The sequence below is a fragment of the Mycteria americana genome, chromosome 3 (assembly GCF_035582795.1).
Source record: "Mycteria americana isolate JAX WOST 10 ecotype Jacksonville Zoo and Gardens chromosome 3, USCA_MyAme_1.0, whole genome shotgun sequence".
NCBI classification, from domain to species: domain Eukaryota; kingdom Metazoa; phylum Chordata; class Aves; order Ciconiiformes; family Ciconiidae; genus Mycteria; species Mycteria americana.
Genome location: NC_134367.1, coordinates 98,047,869 through 98,068,190, shown reverse-complemented (window position 1 = coordinate 98,068,190; position 20,322 = coordinate 98,047,869). Strand labels below are relative to the sequence as shown.

The 20,322-nt window shown below is 41.0% G+C and overlaps 1 protein-coding gene across 1 annotated transcript; it reads right to left on the bottom strand.

Annotated features, from left to right (window-relative positions):
* Window positions 1–6,336: 6,336 nt before the first annotated feature.
* On the bottom strand, window positions 6,337–20,025 carry CALM2 (calmodulin 2). Its single transcript, XM_075496233.1, has 6 exons — window positions 19,870–20,025; window positions 15,297–15,327; window positions 9,899–10,042; window positions 9,704–9,810; window positions 8,675–8,810; window positions 6,337–7,237 (listed from the first exon to the last, which is right to left on the bottom strand). The coding sequence occupies exons 1-6, from the start codon at window positions 19,870–19,872 to the stop codon at window positions 7,209–7,211; spliced, it is 450 nt and encodes a 149-aa protein (XP_075352348.1). The 5' UTR covers window positions 19,873–20,025; the 3' UTR covers window positions 6,337–7,208.
* Between the last annotated feature and the right edge of the window lie 297 nt (window positions 20,026–20,322).

Sequence of the window (20,322 nt, the reverse complement as noted above, 5' to 3'; positions counted from 1 at the left end):
CAAAAGGATTTTAAAAGGTTTTAGGGGAAGCCACTGCCTGCAGAAACATGCACAGCATCAATCCAGCTATGATGCTATAATGTAAGGGTGGAAGAGGATGGAAGAGCTAGCGGAGGGACATAACTTCCCTGCGTGTTTAGCCTGGGCATCACAGCCCATTAAAAAAAAATGAAGAAAACTTGTCCTACTGGTAGAATAATGAATAAAACAGGGAGAATTGCTGAAAGTGCCCATTTGCCCTTGCTTTCAGATGATCTTGCAAACTGGCCTGTTAATCTAGCTGGTGGGTATGGCTTCCTCATAGTGAAAGTCAACAGAAGACAATCCTCTAATACTTTTTATCTTGGCAGCCTTTTAAAATGTAACATATGTGTAAATAAATGCCAATATTAATTCCATGGAAAAATGCCTAGCATTCTCAGAGTTGAAACTGCAAATCAATTATGCAGTCTGTCTTAATTCTACCATCCTAAAAAAAGGAAAAAATTCTACTGACATATTACACTGGTTTGTGAATCAATTCCAAATTATTGGAAATTTTTACACATCCTAATCCATTAAGAAGCTTTATTTTTTAAGCATATTTAAGGCCTTTTGAATCAATGTAAAGACTACACTTACCATAGAGCTTTAGTGTAGACCTTGAACTATGATCTTCCTATTCTGTGTGAATTATTTGGCAGCAAAGGACTCTGCATTTCCACTTTGGACACAGGGAGCTTCAAAGCTCTCTTTCGAAGGCTTCAAGTTTAGTTAATATTAGAAAAACAGAAAAAGAGAAGATTTTCTGATTTTTGAAATTTTCTGGGTTTGTGAATTTTTTAAAATTTAAAATATTAAATAAAAATATTTAAGATAAAAAAAGATGTTTATAGTACTCAGGCTTCAACACCTTAGAAATAGAGGGAACTGAGAAACCCCACAGTGTTCCTGGGGTTGCTAATCATCTAGTGCCTCACAATTAATAACAGATTGGGAGGAGGGGGGAAGACCTGAACCTTTTTTTTTTTTGCCTTTTTTTTCCCCAATAGCAGTGTGCTGTACCTGTGTGAAAACAACTCTAAATTTAGTTTTAAAAAAAATATAGCTCTCACTCCAGAAACAGACAATTCTTCCACAATCCTACCGACATAGAAAGCTACCAGAAATTCCTTCCCTCAGGGGCCATTAGTTGCATTTTCCTGACAGCCAAAAAGCACGTGCCTTTTAAGAAGGTGCCACAGGACCAGGGATGTATTACTGTAAGGATACAGTAGGCAACTAATCTGAATCCAGAGCTTGTCAGACCTGGAAGGAAGAAGAATACCTGTCTGACCTCTGTAAGGTTGCCTTGTCGTGAAAGGAACCAGCCAGCACCACAAGATGGCTACCTAAATGACTAAGGGAGGGATGCTGAATGGAGAGCTAGTATTATTTGCTGATCAAGGTGTCAGTCACTACTGATAAAAGTACTAGTTTACTAACAGGGAAGTTTAACTTCTGAGCAAGTACATGCCTACCCCAAGGTCTTATCTGCCAGATGAGGATTATGCAATTGGAACAATCTAAATACTCTATTCCAGCTGTGGGGGCCACTAGAAATGTATCAACAACCTCAACTACCACCCTTGCCATTTGAGAACAACCTGCAGAAGCAAACCAGGGGCTCCAGCCCTAGGGTCTTGGTATTATTCAGAGAATAGTGTTGGCCTTTGTCTTGCACCAATTATTAGATCTTTGCATGAAATTTATTTTGTTTTCCTCCCACACTATTTTCCTAATTTTATATTCTTTCATCCTTTCTTTTCCCTGTCCCCTTTCTTTCTCTTATTTCCAGTTCAGTTCCTCCTAAAAAAAACCAAACAGGCCAACCTGCAGTGTGCTGTCATTACATGACACTACACTATCCTGTTTGTACAGCAAGATCTTAGAGCAGGAACTAACTGCTACTCTGCATACATAAAGCACCCAGTAAAATGCAGACCCATTCTTCAGTAGCCTACTGAAACTCTGAATAATGTTATAAAGTTAGTAAGAATTACTGTATCATACTGTCCAACCAGAGTTTTGCAGGGAATATGCCTCATCTTTAGGCTACTACTGTTAAAGTCATCTTTACCAAATCTTTCACATCTTTTGAAAATCTCATCTTAAGGTATTCCATTGGAACTAGACCTTTGTGCAATTTCTTGAACAGTATCTCAGGACTCTCAAGTTTAAGACACTGAAATAAATTCCTTCTCCATAGGTCATATTAAAAAAAGCCATTGGAAGTATTTTTCTAAGAAGCAGCTAGAAAGGAGTAAGCAATTTCAAATAAAACCTGCCATTTACATCATCTGAAGATGACACTATGACATCAGACTTGCACTTATGGGAAACTGGAAAATTAAGGTCCCCATCCCCACTCCCAATATTTTCTTCTGATTTTTTCTTTCCAAACTTCCCGTAAGTCCTTAAAAATCCATTTTTTTTAGTGCATACACAGCTATCAAAGACTCAATTTTTCAAAAGCAGAGTAAATAGATAACCTCACAAACTGTGACTATTCTTGTAGGAGAGCAAGAACTTTTTTCAAAACCAGCAATTGGAGTAGATGCAGTATGGTTGTTCTCACTCCAGTCACAAATCTGTGCTAGTGATAAAGGTATGTATAACTAGAAAAAAGAAAGCTGAGGAGATACTATGATATAAAAATACACTTACTCTAACAAACTCTCCATCAGCTCGCTCGCGCTCTCTCTGTCCTGAAGATGGTTCTATCTCCTTTTCAAAGTTCTGTTAAGCATGGATTTATTATGCAGTACCCAAGTTTTCAGCTTTGTCCCTTTTGGCTGAACATGACAGGTTTTTTTATACTTAGACTGCACATCCCAGTGTATTCATACACATTGTCATCTCAAATACCTACTATTCTCACTTTGAAAAAAGATTGCTTTTCAAGATTCATTTTTACAGACATTCTTTGCCAAACTGAACATTTTTAACTGAAAAGTATCTTTTGACAGACTAACTCTGAATTAGAATGAAACTTAAGGCCTTAAGTATCCATTACAACACGAAGACTTAAATGGAAAAGCCATTTATAAATGCAGTATTTCAAGAATTTTTAAGGTCTCACTAGAATTTCCCACCCCTCCCACTGGAAATGGCCAGCAATGATGGTTCATCCTGAACTACAGAAACTCCCCTTACTTACACAACTGTTAGTAAACCAGTTTAATACAGCTTTTCTCTTAATTGGACTGAGTTACTGTCCAAAAACATGGCCTAGTCATACAATAGAAGTTATATATGTAAATATAAGAAAGCAGTTATTTGCTACTCATTTTGTCCAGGTTGTTATCCAACAATTCCTGAAAGGGACCATTCTGATGCAGCAGATTTAGCTACCTTACTCCTGCAGAGTTGTCTTTAGAGACCAATGACCCCATTTGAAAGACTGAATACCCAGTCTGCGTTACCTCCAGTGGGACCATCAGCTGCACTCCTGCATTATACACTCATCTACCTTCTGAGCTATAGTCTCCCTCAAATAATTAGACTGATCTTATTAGCAGGCTCCTAATCCTGTCTCCTTTACCCATTAGCTGTCCCTAATTTATTAGCTGTATCTTAACAGGCTGCAAGCTTACCAGCTATTATTCCTCATATATTCCCCCACCAAAAATCCACAGCTATAAGTCTCTATTTATTTTCAAGGAGGTATTTATTTTCAGGACAGCTCACAGCCTTAAAGTACATAGTGTCCTAGCATCTTCTATAGCCCTGCTTGGTGGCTCCTAACACCACTAGAATGAGTTAGAGACATAGTCTAAAATTTATCAGGCTGTAGCAAGCAATTGCATTGTCTTCCTTCACTGGGAAAGACCGCCATATGAAGATAGGGTTGCACACCATGGTAAGCCTACAAAGCAGCAGGGGCACTTTCACTTCACAGAATCATTTAGACTGGAAGGGACCTCTTGAGATCACCTAGTCCAACTCCCTGCTCACGCAGGGTCAGCTAGAGCTACTTGCCCAGCACCTTGTCAGCTGGGTTTTGAATCTGCACGGATTTCACAACCTGTGTTTGACCACCCTCACAGTAAAAAAGTGTTTCTCCTGTTCAGACATAACTTAATCTTTTTAAATTTGTGCCCATTGTCTCTTGTCCTGCCAGCAGATGCTACTGAGATGAATTTGGCTCTGCCTTCATTCCCTTCCCACCAGGTTTTTATACACATTGACAGGATCTCCCCCTAAGCCTATACATCAAGGGAACAGCAGTCTTTAGGAATAAGATCTCTCACCTTGCCCCCAGTTTAGAATAAAACAGCACCACCAGGTGTTTTACTGCAGTGTTGTACCATACAAGTTCTTGTTCTTGCTATTATAGTATAGGATGTTAAGAACCTCCACCATATTTAACAGATGAGATGAAGGATTGTATCTTAGCAAGCTACCAGAAGATGAATTTGAGATTTCAGAGTATTCCTACATACACATCCAGGAATCTGCCTAGAGTGACCTAAGGACTACCTGTTTCACAATAGCAAAAGCACCTGCAAATGCACCTCAGCCAAAAGGTTCTGCTTCCACCACACTTCTCTGCTGACTGTACTTCAGAAGACATTCTTCCATTAGCAGAAAGTACCAAGAAGCATTATCCCCATTAATTGCAGTTAAAGTATAATGTAAACAGGGCTACAAGACTTCAATATTGACCTAGAAATCAGGCATTTCATTTAAGCAACAGCAGCATGGACTCTTACACTAAACAAAGCCAGCAGCTTTGATTCCTGTGACTAAACACTCTGAACAGGGAGCAGCTAGAATGACAGTAAATAAACATGGCCTTATCACACATTCTTCACCCATTCATTTTATGAAAGGCAATTATCTTGGCCAAGGCAGTCTTTCATAGAGAGAGGACCCTCTCCTTTTTACCTTCACCAGTCAGATGCTTCCAAATGCAGGCCAAGTTGCAGCAGAAGACTGTGGGTCAAAGTGCAATTCCCAGCCTACTGAAAGTCAAGACACCAGATTGGCAAATACAACTTCCTATTAGATCCTTGTTTGCATGACTTACCTCTAAAAGTGACGCTTCCAATACTCCTGCAATTCAGAATCTCAAGCTGTTTTTCTGATGGTTCTGTGAAACTCTCCTCAACCTGTGGCAGTTTAAGCACCTATGTCTCGTCCCCAGGCTCCTACGCCACAGGATGAAGACTGAATAGGAAGGTGTTTGTTTGGTCACTTGTTTTGTAGAAGGAAAACCCTAACTGTTAGACTATTTAGACTGCGTAAGCTTCCCAAATCAGATTGCCAGTGCACAAGCAACAAGTCTAAGGAATTCTGATGCTGGCCATTTAAACACTTTTGACAAGCCTCCCTTGGAAAACCAACAGAGATCCTTATAGTCCTTAGGGAGCAGGGCTTTAAGATCAGTGACCATAAACAATTTGATCAAGTGTTTCTGAAATCAGGTTGATCAGCTGTCCTAATTTTACATTTTCATTGTAATCATAAATACCTCCAAGATGATTAAAGCAGTTTTACATCATTAGGTAATTGCTCTGCTGGGACCAGTGAGAGTAACCAGATGCAGAGGCCAATGCTTTGTTTAAAGGCAACCAGAATCCCCAAACAAGATAACCATATAGCATACGTAAGATCAGTCAGGATCTTACATTCTTGTCGGGAGAATACAAAGGCAAGGGGCACAAACAGCCTCTGGCATTCTTTTGAGATCTTGGATTTGTCCTTGGTCAAAACCAGGTTTGTTTTCTGCTTTAAAAAAAATTTAAGCCTTGACAAAGAACTAGTGCTAGAAGCACAGTCATGCTCATTAGCAGATGAGTAAGAGAATGTTTTCCTTCTGTACTTTGAGCTGACTGCATCCTGAATGGCAACTCAGACATGGCAGTTTCAGAAGAGTCCAGGTGTGAGACTAGGTTACCCCGATGTAGCAGCTGACAGGGAATGAACTCCAAAATAATTAAAAGAAAGCAAACAGGTTTAGTTGTCTGAACAAGGCATTTTAATTTTAGGTCAACTATTGAACTAGGTCAACATCCAGTTCACAATGTCTACAGATAGTGGGCATAGCCAGTCACTACGTTAAGTTTATTGAAGCACCAAGCTCCACACAAGACTGTAAAATACATTTTAAACTACTAGTAAGAAAGCTTCTTCAAGTCAACAATACTATTAAGGGCCAGAGTTTAAGGACTAAGTTTTCACCTTCCAAGCTATTTTAAGACAGCCAATCCATTGCATAAGCAAACCAAACTGCTACATACTGAAACACATAGAGCAGCAACTGTATTGAACAATTCCTGTAAATAATTCAAGGATACATTGAAACAGTATGGGTAAATTGTAATTTTTTTATTGGAAAACAAATATACAACTTGGAATGGATTTGAGGCAAATCGTGCCATAAGCAGATATTTTTGAAAATAAGTGGCTAAACAAAGTTTAAAAAGCATAGTAACAAGAGGAGAAAATGTTTTCTGGTACAGGACCAGCAGTACAAAAAAAACCTTGTGTACGAGTACCTGGATAAATCACCCGTTTTGCATTAGTGCAACTTAAGTTTCATATTGTTGACTGTCAATCGTCCACAATGTTAAGACTCCACATTTCAACAACATGTTACAGGTATGGCCACAAACAAGTTACTGTGAAGTAAGCTAGGAGAATGATTTTTACAGTGCATTAGCCACATGTATATATACTATTCACATGGTTTTATCCTGCAGTTAGCTGCAAGAGTCCTTATCCTCCATCACAGAACACGGAATAAACTCCTTTATGTACTGGAGAACTAGAGCCAGCATGTCGCTTTAACTAAGGAATTGCTAATGCATGGTAAACCCTAGCTTACTTTATGTAACTTGTTACACTAGTCATACCTACGTCTCCTAAAGAAAGCTACTTTTTTTTTAAACAGACAACCCAGATGTTCCCTCAGTTAACCAACTCCATCTAACTTTAGATGTGCAGAAGGGCTTAAATATCCAGAGTAAGCCACATGCAACATTTGTTACTTAGATCAATTTTCCAAAAATCAGAACAGTGACAGTAAGATAAAGGAGAAAAACATGGAGGAATGGCCTTCTAATTACTATACATGCATATTCTTTTGACAGTAAGGGAAAAACCTTTTACAGATAAGTTACAAACAGAGAAAAGGCAAATAAACAATTTTGTACAAGAAATTTAACACATTCTGTACAACGTCTTCACTTCGCTGTCATCATTTGTACAAACTCTGTAAAAGGAAAGAGTTGCATAAGAGTTACTCAGAGAAAAATCTGAATTGCATGATCTGAGAAATGACCTGCCTTACTAGTGCTGAATACTGTTTCAAAACTACGTTTCCAGTTACATTCAAAAAAGCAACTTCAAGACAGTCCCCTTTTCCACCAATCACACCTAAAAACCTTTTATTTTTAATGGCAAAAGGCCCCTACTTTTATCAAAAAAGTTGGTCCCTCAGTGAATTGGGGAACAGCCTTACTTCCAAAATAAAACATTACAGGGTCCTCATGCCCACTGACTTGCAGATAGGACGATATCCAAGAATGACCAAGAGATCAGTAGAAATTGTGCTGAAGTAGCAATCACAGTTAAGTAGGTGTACAAGCAAGACATAAGGTTGGTTTGAATTTTTTTCAAAGCAGAATAGGTCAAGTCTTACTGTTTTGCCTGACCAGCTTTAAGCAACTAAATCATTGCTTATTCACAGCACATTGGAAGTTAGATCCCACAAACTAGGATTCTTCCCTTATCTTGCTGAACCATAGTTTCAGGTACAGTAACAGAAAGAAACCAGGAACCTAAAAGGAGTTAACTGGTTGCTCAAGTTTCAAAAGAGCAACTGGAAACAAGAAGGATGCCTACCCTCTCTAGTGCCAGCCTCTAAACAGTCTATTCGTAAGTACAGTTACAGAGCAGCAGCCTCGTTCATAAAAACACCTTTTCACTCAGATGAGTGCTCATCCTGAGGCTACAACAAGGTGGCCTTAAAGAGAAGCCACACCTACACCTCAGAAACAGTAAGGGTATTATCTGAAAATACCCTAGCTCTTTTCATAAGATGTTCAGAAAGTTAAAATGAAAACGAGCTTAGTGCTTCTGAGCTGCAAGCAGTTGTCTAACAGAACTCCTCCTGCTTGCATGACTTCATTTAAGTTTCAATGCCAGGAAGAAAGAAGGAAATAAAAATAAGCTACTGCTGCACCTGATTTGTGTGAAGTTATTTAAGAGGTCTTCTAAAGGTCTTGAAATTTCTGCATGTTTTAGAGGCTTTCCCCCTTTAATTGGTAATTTTAAGAGCATTAATAAAAAAAGTGACTTGCTACAGTCAGATCAACATTCATTAGTGAACAGAACAGTATGAACAGTATGTGAACATCTCTGCTAGCTTCCTTATTCTAATGGTCATTAGACATCATTAGAAAGTTACTTCTTACACTGCACAGTTGAATAGTCATTTTTTGCCTTTGGCACAAAGGTAGCAATAACCCACTCAAACCTATTCAGAGGTACATGATGTACCTACTAAAAGACATTAGCTTAAAGGAACACTAACTGTTGAGAAGATCTCATCTGAACATTGCCTTGTTTAAACTTGGTGTGGCTATCAGCATCTACACAGTCACCAGCAGGAAAAGTGCTACACAAGAAGACTCAGTTAACTCCTTACCTTCATAGTTTACTTGACCATCACCATCAATGTCTGCTTCCCTAATCATTTCATCAACTTCTTCATCTGTTAGCTTCTCCCCAAGATTTGTCATCACATGACGGAGTTCTGCAGCACTAATGTAACCGTTACCATCCTGGGAGGGGAAAAAAGGAAGACTGGAACAGACTTGTCTAAGGCCTGGTGACTTAACTATAACTTACGAATATCACAGAGCAAGTTGAACATTAAGAAGTTAGCATAGCTTTAACCACCAGCATTTGTGTAAGGCACATCAGAGCTGTAAGCATATCTTCAGTATTGTTCAGGATCTTAGTCTTAAAAAGGTATTTTAAAAACAACTTATCCAATACAGTCTACTTTGGCTGTCCTGTCCCAAGACATTTTTTAATCACTGACAAAGCAACCAGCACCTTTTGCAACCTTTTTAGGTGACAGATGCCTATTCAATCATGTGACTGTCTGATTCAAGTGTCTATTTCTTAGAACAGAAGCTACTTAGGTCATTCACCCATTTCGTGGGAGTCCAGCACAAAGCCACATGGCCTTCAGAGAACACTTTTACATATTCCATCCTAGCTGGGACACTGGATATCAAAGTACTAGTGTATACAAACTCTGGACTGACTTTTTCCTCCCCACGCCCCAAGATACTTAGATATTTTCTGTTTAAAAGTGCATCTTGCTTAAGAAGCTGAGTAACTTTAGACTCATTCAGCAATTTACTTAGTAAAGACTAAGTGAAAGATTTTAAAGATTACCATGTTAAATATTTAAGCAATTTCCCTGCCAGCCTTGCACAAGTATTTTAGTACCACAGCAAGTGGTAGCTTAGTAATATCACCCACTACCACCACAATGACTCATCTGACTTTCAGGTACAGCACCACAGTAGACTGAACTTTAGGGTGACTAGTTAACCTAGAAGTTCTAGATGACAGGACTGCAGATACCCCTCCATTCAGTGGGGAAGCTCTTTAGAAGTCAGAGTTTTCACAACAGAAATATTTAAGATAAACATTTTAGTACCTTGTCAAACACACGGAACGCTTCTCTAATTTCCTCTTCACTATCTGTATCTTTCATTTTTCTTGCCATCATTGTCAGAAACTCTGGAAAGTCAATTGTGCCATTGCCTGCAAGATAGTTACTTTGTTAGAAAAAAAAAAACAAAACAAAAACATTTTAGGCACTTTATTAAACTACTTATTAGTAAAATCTTACCATCAGCATCTACTTCATTGATCATATCCTGTAGCTCTGCTTCTGTGGGGTTTTGACCAAGCGATCTCATCACTGTCCCCAACTCCTTTGTAGTTATAGTACCATCACCATCCTTATCAAATAGTGAAAAAGCTTCTTTGAATTCTGTACAACAACGAAAAAGGAGTTAATCCCTTCAGCTTTGAAATGTTGAGTTTACTTAATCATATAAGAATCCACTGCTGCTTATTGTTGTAAGTTACAAAACTTAATTTCATTCTCTCAAGAAAATTTCAGTATACTGCTCAGTCTGCTATAACTGTAATGGCGATACAGAAGCACCAGCATCTGGAAAACAACCCACCAGTCTACCAGTCAACCACATTCCGACCTAAATAAGATGGAAGGTCATCCATTTCAGAAGTACTCAGATGTCTGTTACTCTCTATCTTGAGCTATCTATCTACCCCTTATACAGAGCTGAAAGGAATAGCTATCTGCAACTAAAATGATCCACATCCTCGGTAGGAACTGTTTCTCTCATGAGAAAATAATACAAAATTACTTTGAGAAAACTGAAAATCGGTACTCCAAATACAAATGCTACAGCTTAATAGCATTTCTATTACTAATAGAGGAGACGAGTCAATGGAAAAAGGTATAATCAGACCAAACTAAAAATAAGTTTCTCATAACAACTCACTTCCACTGGACATGCAAGTCTGAACAGTATATGCTACATGAAGCTGCAGTACCTAGCACCATAGGTCTTAACATTTGGCCATACCTAGCTATAAAAAGGAACTTCTCCCAGCTCTCTTCCCCACTGGACTTCTGCAGTTCTTCAGTCTATGTATATACACAACTCCAGTCAGTTGTTCAAGGAGGAAAGTCACTGAAGTCTTAACTTCTGAAAAGCTGCTTAGAAAATTGCTTCAGCCCTACTGTATCCTGAAACAGCCTTCACAGAACTCAAAAACAGCTGTAAGACTGCTTAACTGTGTCTCAATGCTACCTCTTAACCCCCTACAATGGCTGTATTGTAGCCAGCAATATTAATACAAGCACAACATGTTTAATTGTCCAGTACAAAAATGGAGTTGGTTTTAATCCATGCCATCTGTTTGTCTTTGGCCACAGACCTTAAACTAGCTCACTGGACTGTAGTAGCTCATATACAAATTACAGTTAAACATGAAAAACTTATCTATTCCCTTGTATAGTGCAGATCCTTTTACAGCTTTCAAGGCACCCAAGATCATGCCTTTGGAGAACTTGTTAAGCTCAAGGGTACTCCTGCATCAGAAATACTTCCAAGAATTAATTTTTCAACATTTCCAAGCAGCCAGCTTTCCAGATGGTGGGTTTCCCAGACCAGAATTAGTCACAGTAAAAGTTGTGTTTTCACATGAACTGCATAAAGTCTTACTTCATCCATTTCGTACTCTGAAACACTTGAGGTGAGTACAAGCTGGCAAGTGTTAAAAACACAACTACAAAAATAGGCTTTTTATAGTTCATGAATGCAGCTATAATACCAGAGCCACAGTTGAGTCCCATCCAGGAAAAAACCACTCTTCTACATCTAACAGTTTGAAGTGTTCCAAAAGCCAACTCCCTGTGCTGTTTAGCACATAACAATCAGAGCAAGGCTACCACAGGACCAGACGAAACAGTTTCAAGCTAGTACTGTATAATCACAAAGCAGAAACAGGCCTACCCAAGCAGGCAGCTATAACCTGTACCTACAGTAACTTCCAGTCAGTCTTTGGGGCTAGTTTCAGTTAGGCAACAACTAGGTTTACTAGGAGTAAAGTTTTACACCAGGGAAGAAAAGGCTTTTGGGTCAAGCCTAGTAAAGAAGTTCATAGTCTATCATGGAAGGACCTCAAAAGGAAAACATTGAGTCTTCATCAAGAGTCAGGTACTCAAGTGTTACTCAGAATGTTTAGCTGTTAAGCACTTCATCCTTAGCTTGAAGGTCAACTATCACTAACCCAAACCTGAAGCAGACTTCACAGTACTGCAATGACCCTGCTTAGAAAAAAAAGTAATAATTTATGCAAAATTCAAAGACTTGCTTTCTACAACATGGGCCATTCAGTGGTATATTCTGAACACTTAAAATGAACCTCTCAAAGGACAACTCTTTACCTTTCTTTTACTCAAAGATGCTGTAGGCTAGGAAACAACCAGCTCTAAATCATAACCATAAAGAAAGTAAAGTGAGTCAAAGATCAGCAGCATATTCCTGTTTGAAATGCTGAATCAAGTTAGGAACACTATTAAAATACCTCTTTAACCACCTCTAGGAACCACCTCCAGTAATTAGAACAAAGGAATAACAACCTATGCAGATACATTTGGACTAGAACAACCTAGGATAGCTTTGGAGGATTTGCAGCACTGGCCAAAGGCAGCTATGAAATACTTAAGTTTAGCGAGCAACTCAATTCTGGCTTCCTGCAACATAAGATTACAAAACACACCTCCCACACTTATGACTCCATGTAGGATGTAAAGCAAATCCTCCCTCTATTCAATACTCCTCCCTATCAAACTGCAAATGAAAACTCTCTTGTATCCTAGATAAGGCTAATCTGTCAGAAATCTGATGACAGTGCCAGCAGAACCACTCATCTTCAGGCCAGCCTACAAGGTTTCAGCCGTTCCTCCCCTCTGGAAAGCGCACTGCATCAAGAGAAGAGACTAACTCCAGACCCCACAAAAGAAAGGCTAGTCCAACAGAATGTGAGCTCTAAGACCCTAGCTCAAAATGTTCTATTTAACAATAGCTTCTGAGGCACCTCTGCACCACATCACCTTTCCAGATGAAGTGGCAGTCTTCAGTGACCTAATATGTTCAGTGAACCAGAACTACCATTCCCACTCTCATACAGTTTAGCCAGCTATGTCTGGAACTTTTATAGGAGAATGTCAATTGTTCTCTTCACAGCTACCAGGAGCTCAACACTTAAACATGACTATTTCTACTATGAAATAAATTCTAAATAACTCTTGTGGTCAGATCCTCAGAGAACCACAGCACACTAAAGGAACAAGGCATAACAAACACCATACACAGGCCTACTTGTTCAGAGAGCCCATTTAGACCTCTTTGAGGTCTAGTGGAAGTATAGCTCACTAGACCAGTTGCTTTGGGACAAAAGCATCTTTAGATTACCCCCCCCCCAACCACCCACATCAAACAGTCCTGACCTATATACCTTTTTTAATACAATACTTAACCAAAGAGATACCCATTTGACCCCGCAACTTCAATTTTTACTGAATGAAGCTGCAACTAGCATTCACATTCTGTACCTACTCAGCTTTCAAAAACTCAGTCTTTCATATGGACAAAACCTGGGAAATCTTTCACCCCTACCTATAATGACAAAAAGCTTCAGTCCTATATGACCAATGAGTTCCATAGGAAATAAGAACATCTGGAATCTAACAACTGTATTCTGGTGCTTCACAGCAGAGGTGGAAGATTTAAGCCCAGAGGTGGTTGCTTTAACTACTCTGGCCTTCTATTTAAACAAGGGAATGTTTTGTCTCTACCTTGTAGTACCATTTTCTTAAGCCTGCCTTCAAATCAAAAGCTAGGTATCTTCAGATAAGCTGAAATGGAACTGTAGGGGCTCAAGCCTTTAAAACCACACAGTCTCTGTAAAACATGCAAACTGCACCTGTAACAGTTTTCCCATGCAAGACAGTGGCTTTCAAAAGCAAAACTAAGCAGACTGCTTAGTCAGCTGCAACCCTTCCTAAGCAGTACTAGGGATGGTTACCTAACAGACCAGCAGTGGGCTTATGCCTTCACATCAGAGGTTTACAGTTTACTTGCAAAACACATTTGCTTCATGAAATACCATAGCTGAACTGAAAGTGAAGGCCATTTTACACTGGATACTAAGTTACACTTTTATTCTTTCCACGCAGATGACAACTCTCTATTCCTGTTTGACAAGCTTATTAATACTCACATTTGGCTCTGAGAACTATACTATCATTACTGAATAGCTAACATTTGCACTAATCCTGAGGTAGTGTTAATAAGCTTCCTGCTTATATTCCATAATCAGCTACATCAACTAATAAAGCTTCTACAGTTAAGAGCTGGAACAATGAACCACTATGAAAAGACAGCAGTGACAACTGATAAAGCCTGCTCCAACTAAACTGATCACAAAGCCCTTAAGATATGTAGGCCACTTCCAGAAAAAAAAAATCTTGAGTTGAACTAGATTTGGCTCATGTTTACTCATAAGACAGTACCATGGCAACAAGTAAATAGACTAAGGACTTTCCACAAAACCATAATTAGCCTCCTATGAGTTAAAGCAAGCTTCTGAAGTCTAAAAGCTACAGAAGAATGTTCTTACACTTCAAATTTGGCAATTATGGTAAAAACAAACTCGCTCATTATGACACTTCTGTTTAATACAGTGTCTTCAAGAGCTACACTGTAGTTAAATAGCAATACCTCTTAGAGGCTGTTATTTGTATGCTTGACCTGGCACTGTTAGATTAGCAGAACCCTAATACCCGCTAAAATCATTTCACATGACAGTTATGCACACTGAGACATTCTAGTATTAACACTATGCACTTATCAGATCAGAAGCCCTGAAGTTTTTGAATGTCCATGGCAAGGCTGAATTCTGCATTACCAGCTTTAAGTCACATCAATTATTGAAGTTGAAATCAGTCTTCAGAGAGCAGTGACAGATACTAGTTTGTGCAGCCTGCATGAGTAGGAGACATGATAACCAGAAGTTTTAGCCACTAGTAGACAGTTGTCAGTGCATAGAAACCATTGTTAGGGGGGCAATATTAAGATGTAAGAGATGCATATCTATTTGAGAGCAAGCACCAGACCATCAAACAGTGCACAGAACATTTGTGTCCAACTACACAATGCAGTTCCAAATATGGAATATCAAGAGTTGTCATCAGGAAGCCAGTCTTTGCTGTCATCAAAAACAGCCACTCTGAAACATCGCTGACAGGAGACAAAGTATTTTTTTGCCTTCTGTTAGAAGAGCACTCCAGATTCCAAGTCTTCACCAGAGATTTGCTGCGCCCCCCCCCCCACCTTTCAGTTTGCACTTGGGACAATTCTGTAGTCATGAGAGGGGAAAAAAAAAAAACCACCAGAGTCCCAAGTCTACTAGCTAGTAAAGCTGTGAGGATTGTCTAACTATTCTAGAGGACAAAAATTCAGATTCATTGTATCCATGGTGCTTTTACAGTAGATAAGCTTTTAAAACTTAGGTGACAAATTAAAACATTCCACAATACTGCTTTAGTATCTAAGAAAGCTAAATATCTTGTGTAACGCAGACTGTCACTGGATTAAGAGATGTGCCAGGTCAAGTAGGAGTAGCAACATAGCATTTAAAAACCTCACCTGCAATCTGCTCTTCTGTCAGTTGATCAGCCTGCAATAAAAGAAAATATAGTTATAGTTGTAGCAAAAGTTCAAGGCAAAATAAGACACAGACTTGTAGAGACCTCTCAATATGGTAGCTGCTCTTCAGAACTTATCTGTAGCATCTGAGATAGTTCTAACTAACAGAGCTCAAAAGTCATCAGGACTGCTTGCTAAGTAAGAACTGGCAGCCTGTCCTCATTTCCTGACCCTGCAATATCTGGTACACCCAAATAATGTATTACCATGTGTATCAGTCAATTACCCAAGCAACACTAGCAAACTCAAGGTACACAGGTCCCTCTGGACTGGTTTTAAAAACCTCATTAATACAGCAGACTACTGGTAATAATACTTTGGTAAACTTAGCCTCAGCTTTAACACTAAACACTTCAGGTCTAAGTAATGCAGCAGTAACCCCCAAATTTAAGGCAGACTAATCTCTTCTGCTAAGTTACAATGCTATAATTAGAAAAATACACTCTTCTCTACAATTAAATCATCCCTTGATTAACATGAAGCTTCATGTCCAAGACGTGGCTGTAAAAAACAGAGCCCACATAATCAGCACTAGCAGCTTCAGCCCAAACTGGTAATTTCAAGGTATTTGTCATATGGCTGTCTAGACTTTTTTCAGACCATTGTCTACAGACTCAAGTAGCAAAATGTAGTTTACAGGGCCACTAGAGAAAGGTTCAGTGGTGCAAGACAATTTCTCTTATCAGTTGGGTAAGCCCATTTATACATCATTTTGCTCCATCACTGAGCAGTTGAATCAACTGGATTTGACAGCAATAAAAAAAAAAACCACCTCAGTCTTTGAGGCCAAACGCAAAACAGACTTCACTCTTGAAAGAACACAAAGGTGTTTGAGGACTGTATAAATACCTTCCCTAGGTTTTCAAGTCAGCTGATTCTTCAAACAAATTCTGGATAGCTTCAGTTGAGTTGCAGTAACAAGGCCATACATTTCATTCAAGGAAGCTCCTTGAGCTCTTTACCCCATAAGTACTCCACCAAAGAGTCAAAAAACCCCACTTTAAAATACAGAAAAGACAGACTCACTGTCTCAGTTCAACACTGCTTTTTTAGTTTTGTTCCTATTGTGACCGTTTCAGCAACAACCTTTTTATAATTGCTGCAACATTGACAGTTAGAAACATTTTCAGTCATTAGGTGTGCCCACAAAGGTGTCTAACACATTAGCCATCTGCCAATGAAATACTTAGAAAAAGGTATATACACCACCTGTCAATTTCTACTTTACTAATTTCAATTTGAATTACATTTCTACATTGCATACAAAGTTAGAAGTTACCAGCTTCTGGTTATTCTTCCTGTAACAGAAGCGAAGTTAGCTGCTCAAAGAACCATACAAGAGCTAAACTGCCTACAAAAAATATGCATACAGTACAGCAACAGTCCAAGATAAAGACCACAATCAGCGATTTCTCAGACTGCCTGTGGCTCACCTACTCTACGAATCAAGACCACATTACTGAGCAACTTCTAAAAGAGCAGCCAATGAGTATTTGCAGCTATAGTCTCCACTTGTTCCAATTTCAGCAGCTGTAGGAAGTATTGCCATGCAGGTTCAACTTTTTGTTTTAAAAAATAAGATAGTCCGGGGTGGCAGCAACACTGCCGAGAACATCACCAATTCAACATTAGGCTTTGAGACTGAAGTATTCTGCAGTCACTTAACAGAAGCCTAACAGATTTTTTGCTTGTCTGGAGTGTATCATTAACACAGACAGACTCATACTTTTGCATGCTATTTACATTTTTATTGCTCGAGTGAAGAGAACGATGTGCTACATTTCTGTAGGATATTTATATCCACAGAAAGCTGTAGATCAGATTTAAGTAGCAAGAACCTAGTTTATTTAGGTCAATACTTATGGGTTACCAAGTTGAGTCACATACTGTTTTATATAAACAGTTTGTATAAAAGACATGACATTAAGCAGTGTTTAAGTTGTTAAGTGTTCCCAAACTCTTCCTCTCTAACTCTTCCAGCAACTTAAAACAACCTATAGCCACTAACCATAAATTTGAATAAGCTTTGTGAGTACCTGCAAGAGGTGCAGTGTTTGAGAAGAGCACAAGGCTTATTAGAAGCCACAGGTATACGGCAGTTGAAAGATAAGCTAGGAGATGGGGCAAGGTTGAACAAACACCATCTGTACTCTGCAGTGCTAGGCTCTGCAGGGCATGCTGCGCAACAGCAGTAAAAGGCGGAGCCACCAAGTCCGCCAGATCACTCCCTCCGTGCCACTCAGGTGGAGGGCTATCAGCCCGGATCCATGCGTGCCAGCTACAGGCCCTCCTGGAGGGGCCTTCGGGGCTTCTTTGTCCTGAATTTAAGCGAGATACTCATGCACCACACATGTGACAGTATGCACACCTTCAGTAACGTAACCCAACTTCAGAAACAAACAGTTAATTCACAACTGTAACATGCCTATGCTGAAGTTTTGACATGCCCCTTCCTATGGCCAAGATCCACCCGAAAACCTCCTTTGATGAAGTCAGGGAACCCATGGCAGCTTTGACACGGCATTCTGATCCATGCTGCAGCACTTTCATTTTCACAGCAATAGCTCCCATTCCCTTGCCCCCAGCTTATGTTGAGGGCCTGACAAAATCTAAGCCTCCTAGGAAAGAAGGGGAGCTGTCGTGTGGGCAGCAGTTTCGGTGGCACATGCAGCCTCTAGAGGTAGTGTTTCATTACAGTCATAGCTGCTATGCAGTGATCAGTTTGGAAGATCCTCAACAGAGCTAACTGCCTGATAGAGAGCTATCAGCAAATCACAGAACAGATGACACTGTTCCCCTCCAAAACTTGGCATTTTGGTATACTTCACAGGTGTCATAACTGGATAGACAGTTCTGTTCCAGCAAGATTAAGTGAAGAACAAGAACTAGACAGACTAGCATGTAAGGGCTAAAATTACACTTATAGTAGCTTATCTTATTTTGGGAGCAAAGCATCCTGCTTTAGCTAGCATGTGCAGTATTGGACAACATATATTCACGGGTTTAGCCAGTCTGGTCTGTCAGGATGAACTATAACCACATTCAAAGTGTCACTGTGCCTCCTGGACACACCCATTTTTATATAGACCTTGCTTGAAGATACTCCATTTTTGGTTCTGTACAGATGATGACTAAAAGGAATAAGAGTCTTTTGTTGCTAGATTCACGGCTTTTTTCCTTTATAGGTGGTTTGCTGTATAGGTTCACAATTCAAGCAAAAGAACAAATTCAGGCTTCTGTTCACCTAATTTCTTTGCCCAGAGACAGCACTTCAAAAAAAACCTTAAGTACCCATCGTTCGCATTAGACATGGCAAGTTGATAGCGATCTGATTCCTTAAAAGCACGTAATGAATGAAAAGGCAATTCCACTATACTGCATCTTCTCTTAATGCAGAGATAGTACTAAGTGGTCATTGGTGTTGCTTTTGCGACAGAATTGTTCCTTTTTGTACGTGTTTCAGTATCCGCTTGTTTTAATTAAAAAAGCTAAACTCATATCCTTTAGACCGAATTTGAAACAATTCTCCAATTCCACAAAATGTGTTCTATTTCGACAGTTGATTAAAATCCTAAACAAACGTATTGCTAGGAAAAATAAATTGTGCTTGACCAAGAAAATGCAGGACTGTCCACCGCAATGACCAAAACGGGAAGCCAAAACTGTTAAAAAGAAAAATCCCTTGTTCAATAGAGCCACCGACAGCAAGGCGTTATCATGAAATCGGCAGGGGAGAGCGGCTCCAACGTGAGCTGACAACAGGTCTAGCAAGGAGGGAGATGGTGCAGTGAGGCAGCCTGCCCCTCATCATCATGCTGCTCAGAAGCTGCAGGGCTCCGCATTGCATTATTACCAGGCGCAACACACCTCGCTAGCGAGCCAGACATCTTAAGCGCTTGCAGCAGCCGTTGCCGCGCCGCTAGCTCCCCAGCCCCATTCAGCCGCACACGCCGGCTTGCCGGGGGGGGGGGTGGGGGGGGAGAAGGGGGGAGGAAGCGATAAGAAAGTGGAGCTGGTGCCATCGTGGCAGGCTCCTTCCCCCCTCCCGGCACCCCCCACGCGGGTCTCCTCCCAGGAGGAACCGTTATCTGCCGCTCTCCCCCCCCACCCGACACACGCCCCGACAAAGCGTCATGGCGCTCAAACCAAGTGGCAGTTTGAATTTTGAATCCGCACCAACGCCCCAGGGCGGGAAAGGGACCCGGGCGGGATTCGTCCACCACCACTTCCTCCTACGCACACGGCGCCTCCGAACGGGACCCTCCGCCCCAGCCTGCCCGCGCTGCCGGGCTGAGCTCACCGGCCACAGCAACGGATGCCTCCACCCTACCCCCACCCTTCTGCAGGCGACCTCGCCGCACACCAGCCAAACCACCTGCCCCTCTCCCTCCCACCACCCATCCGCACCCGACCACAGGCACCCCCACCCCCACCCCCCCCGCCCGCCCCACACACCGAGCACCAGACCAGCAACCTGCAGAGCCCTGTCGCTACCCCATGCCCGGGGACTCACCATGGTGGCTCGGCCTGGGTGTGGTGGAAGCTAACGGCTGCACAGGGCACACGAGCAACCTGCCCGCTCTACGGCTCGCCTCACACTGAGCCCTGCCCGGCCGCCAGCAGTGCCTCATAAACCTCCTCACAGCCCGCCCGGATCGCTCCGCGCCGCTCCCTCCCCCCTCCCCTTTCCCCGTCAGGGAACAGAGCTGCGAAAGAAGTCCCGGCTCTTCGCGCTCTTCTCGGCAGGCCCCCCCGCACCCCGAGCGCGTCCCCTTTCTGCCCCTGGGCCTCCAAGCCCCAGCGCAGGAAGGGGTGAGGTGCGGGAAAGAGGGGGGCTGCGCTTGTGAAACGGCGGGAGAGGGCGCCGGAGGGGGCAGGCTGAGGGACTATTTCCCTGGGCGGAAGAGGATTCTAGAAAAAATGCCGAGGAGTGCCGCGACTCCAGAAGGAGGGCGCTGATTGGTGG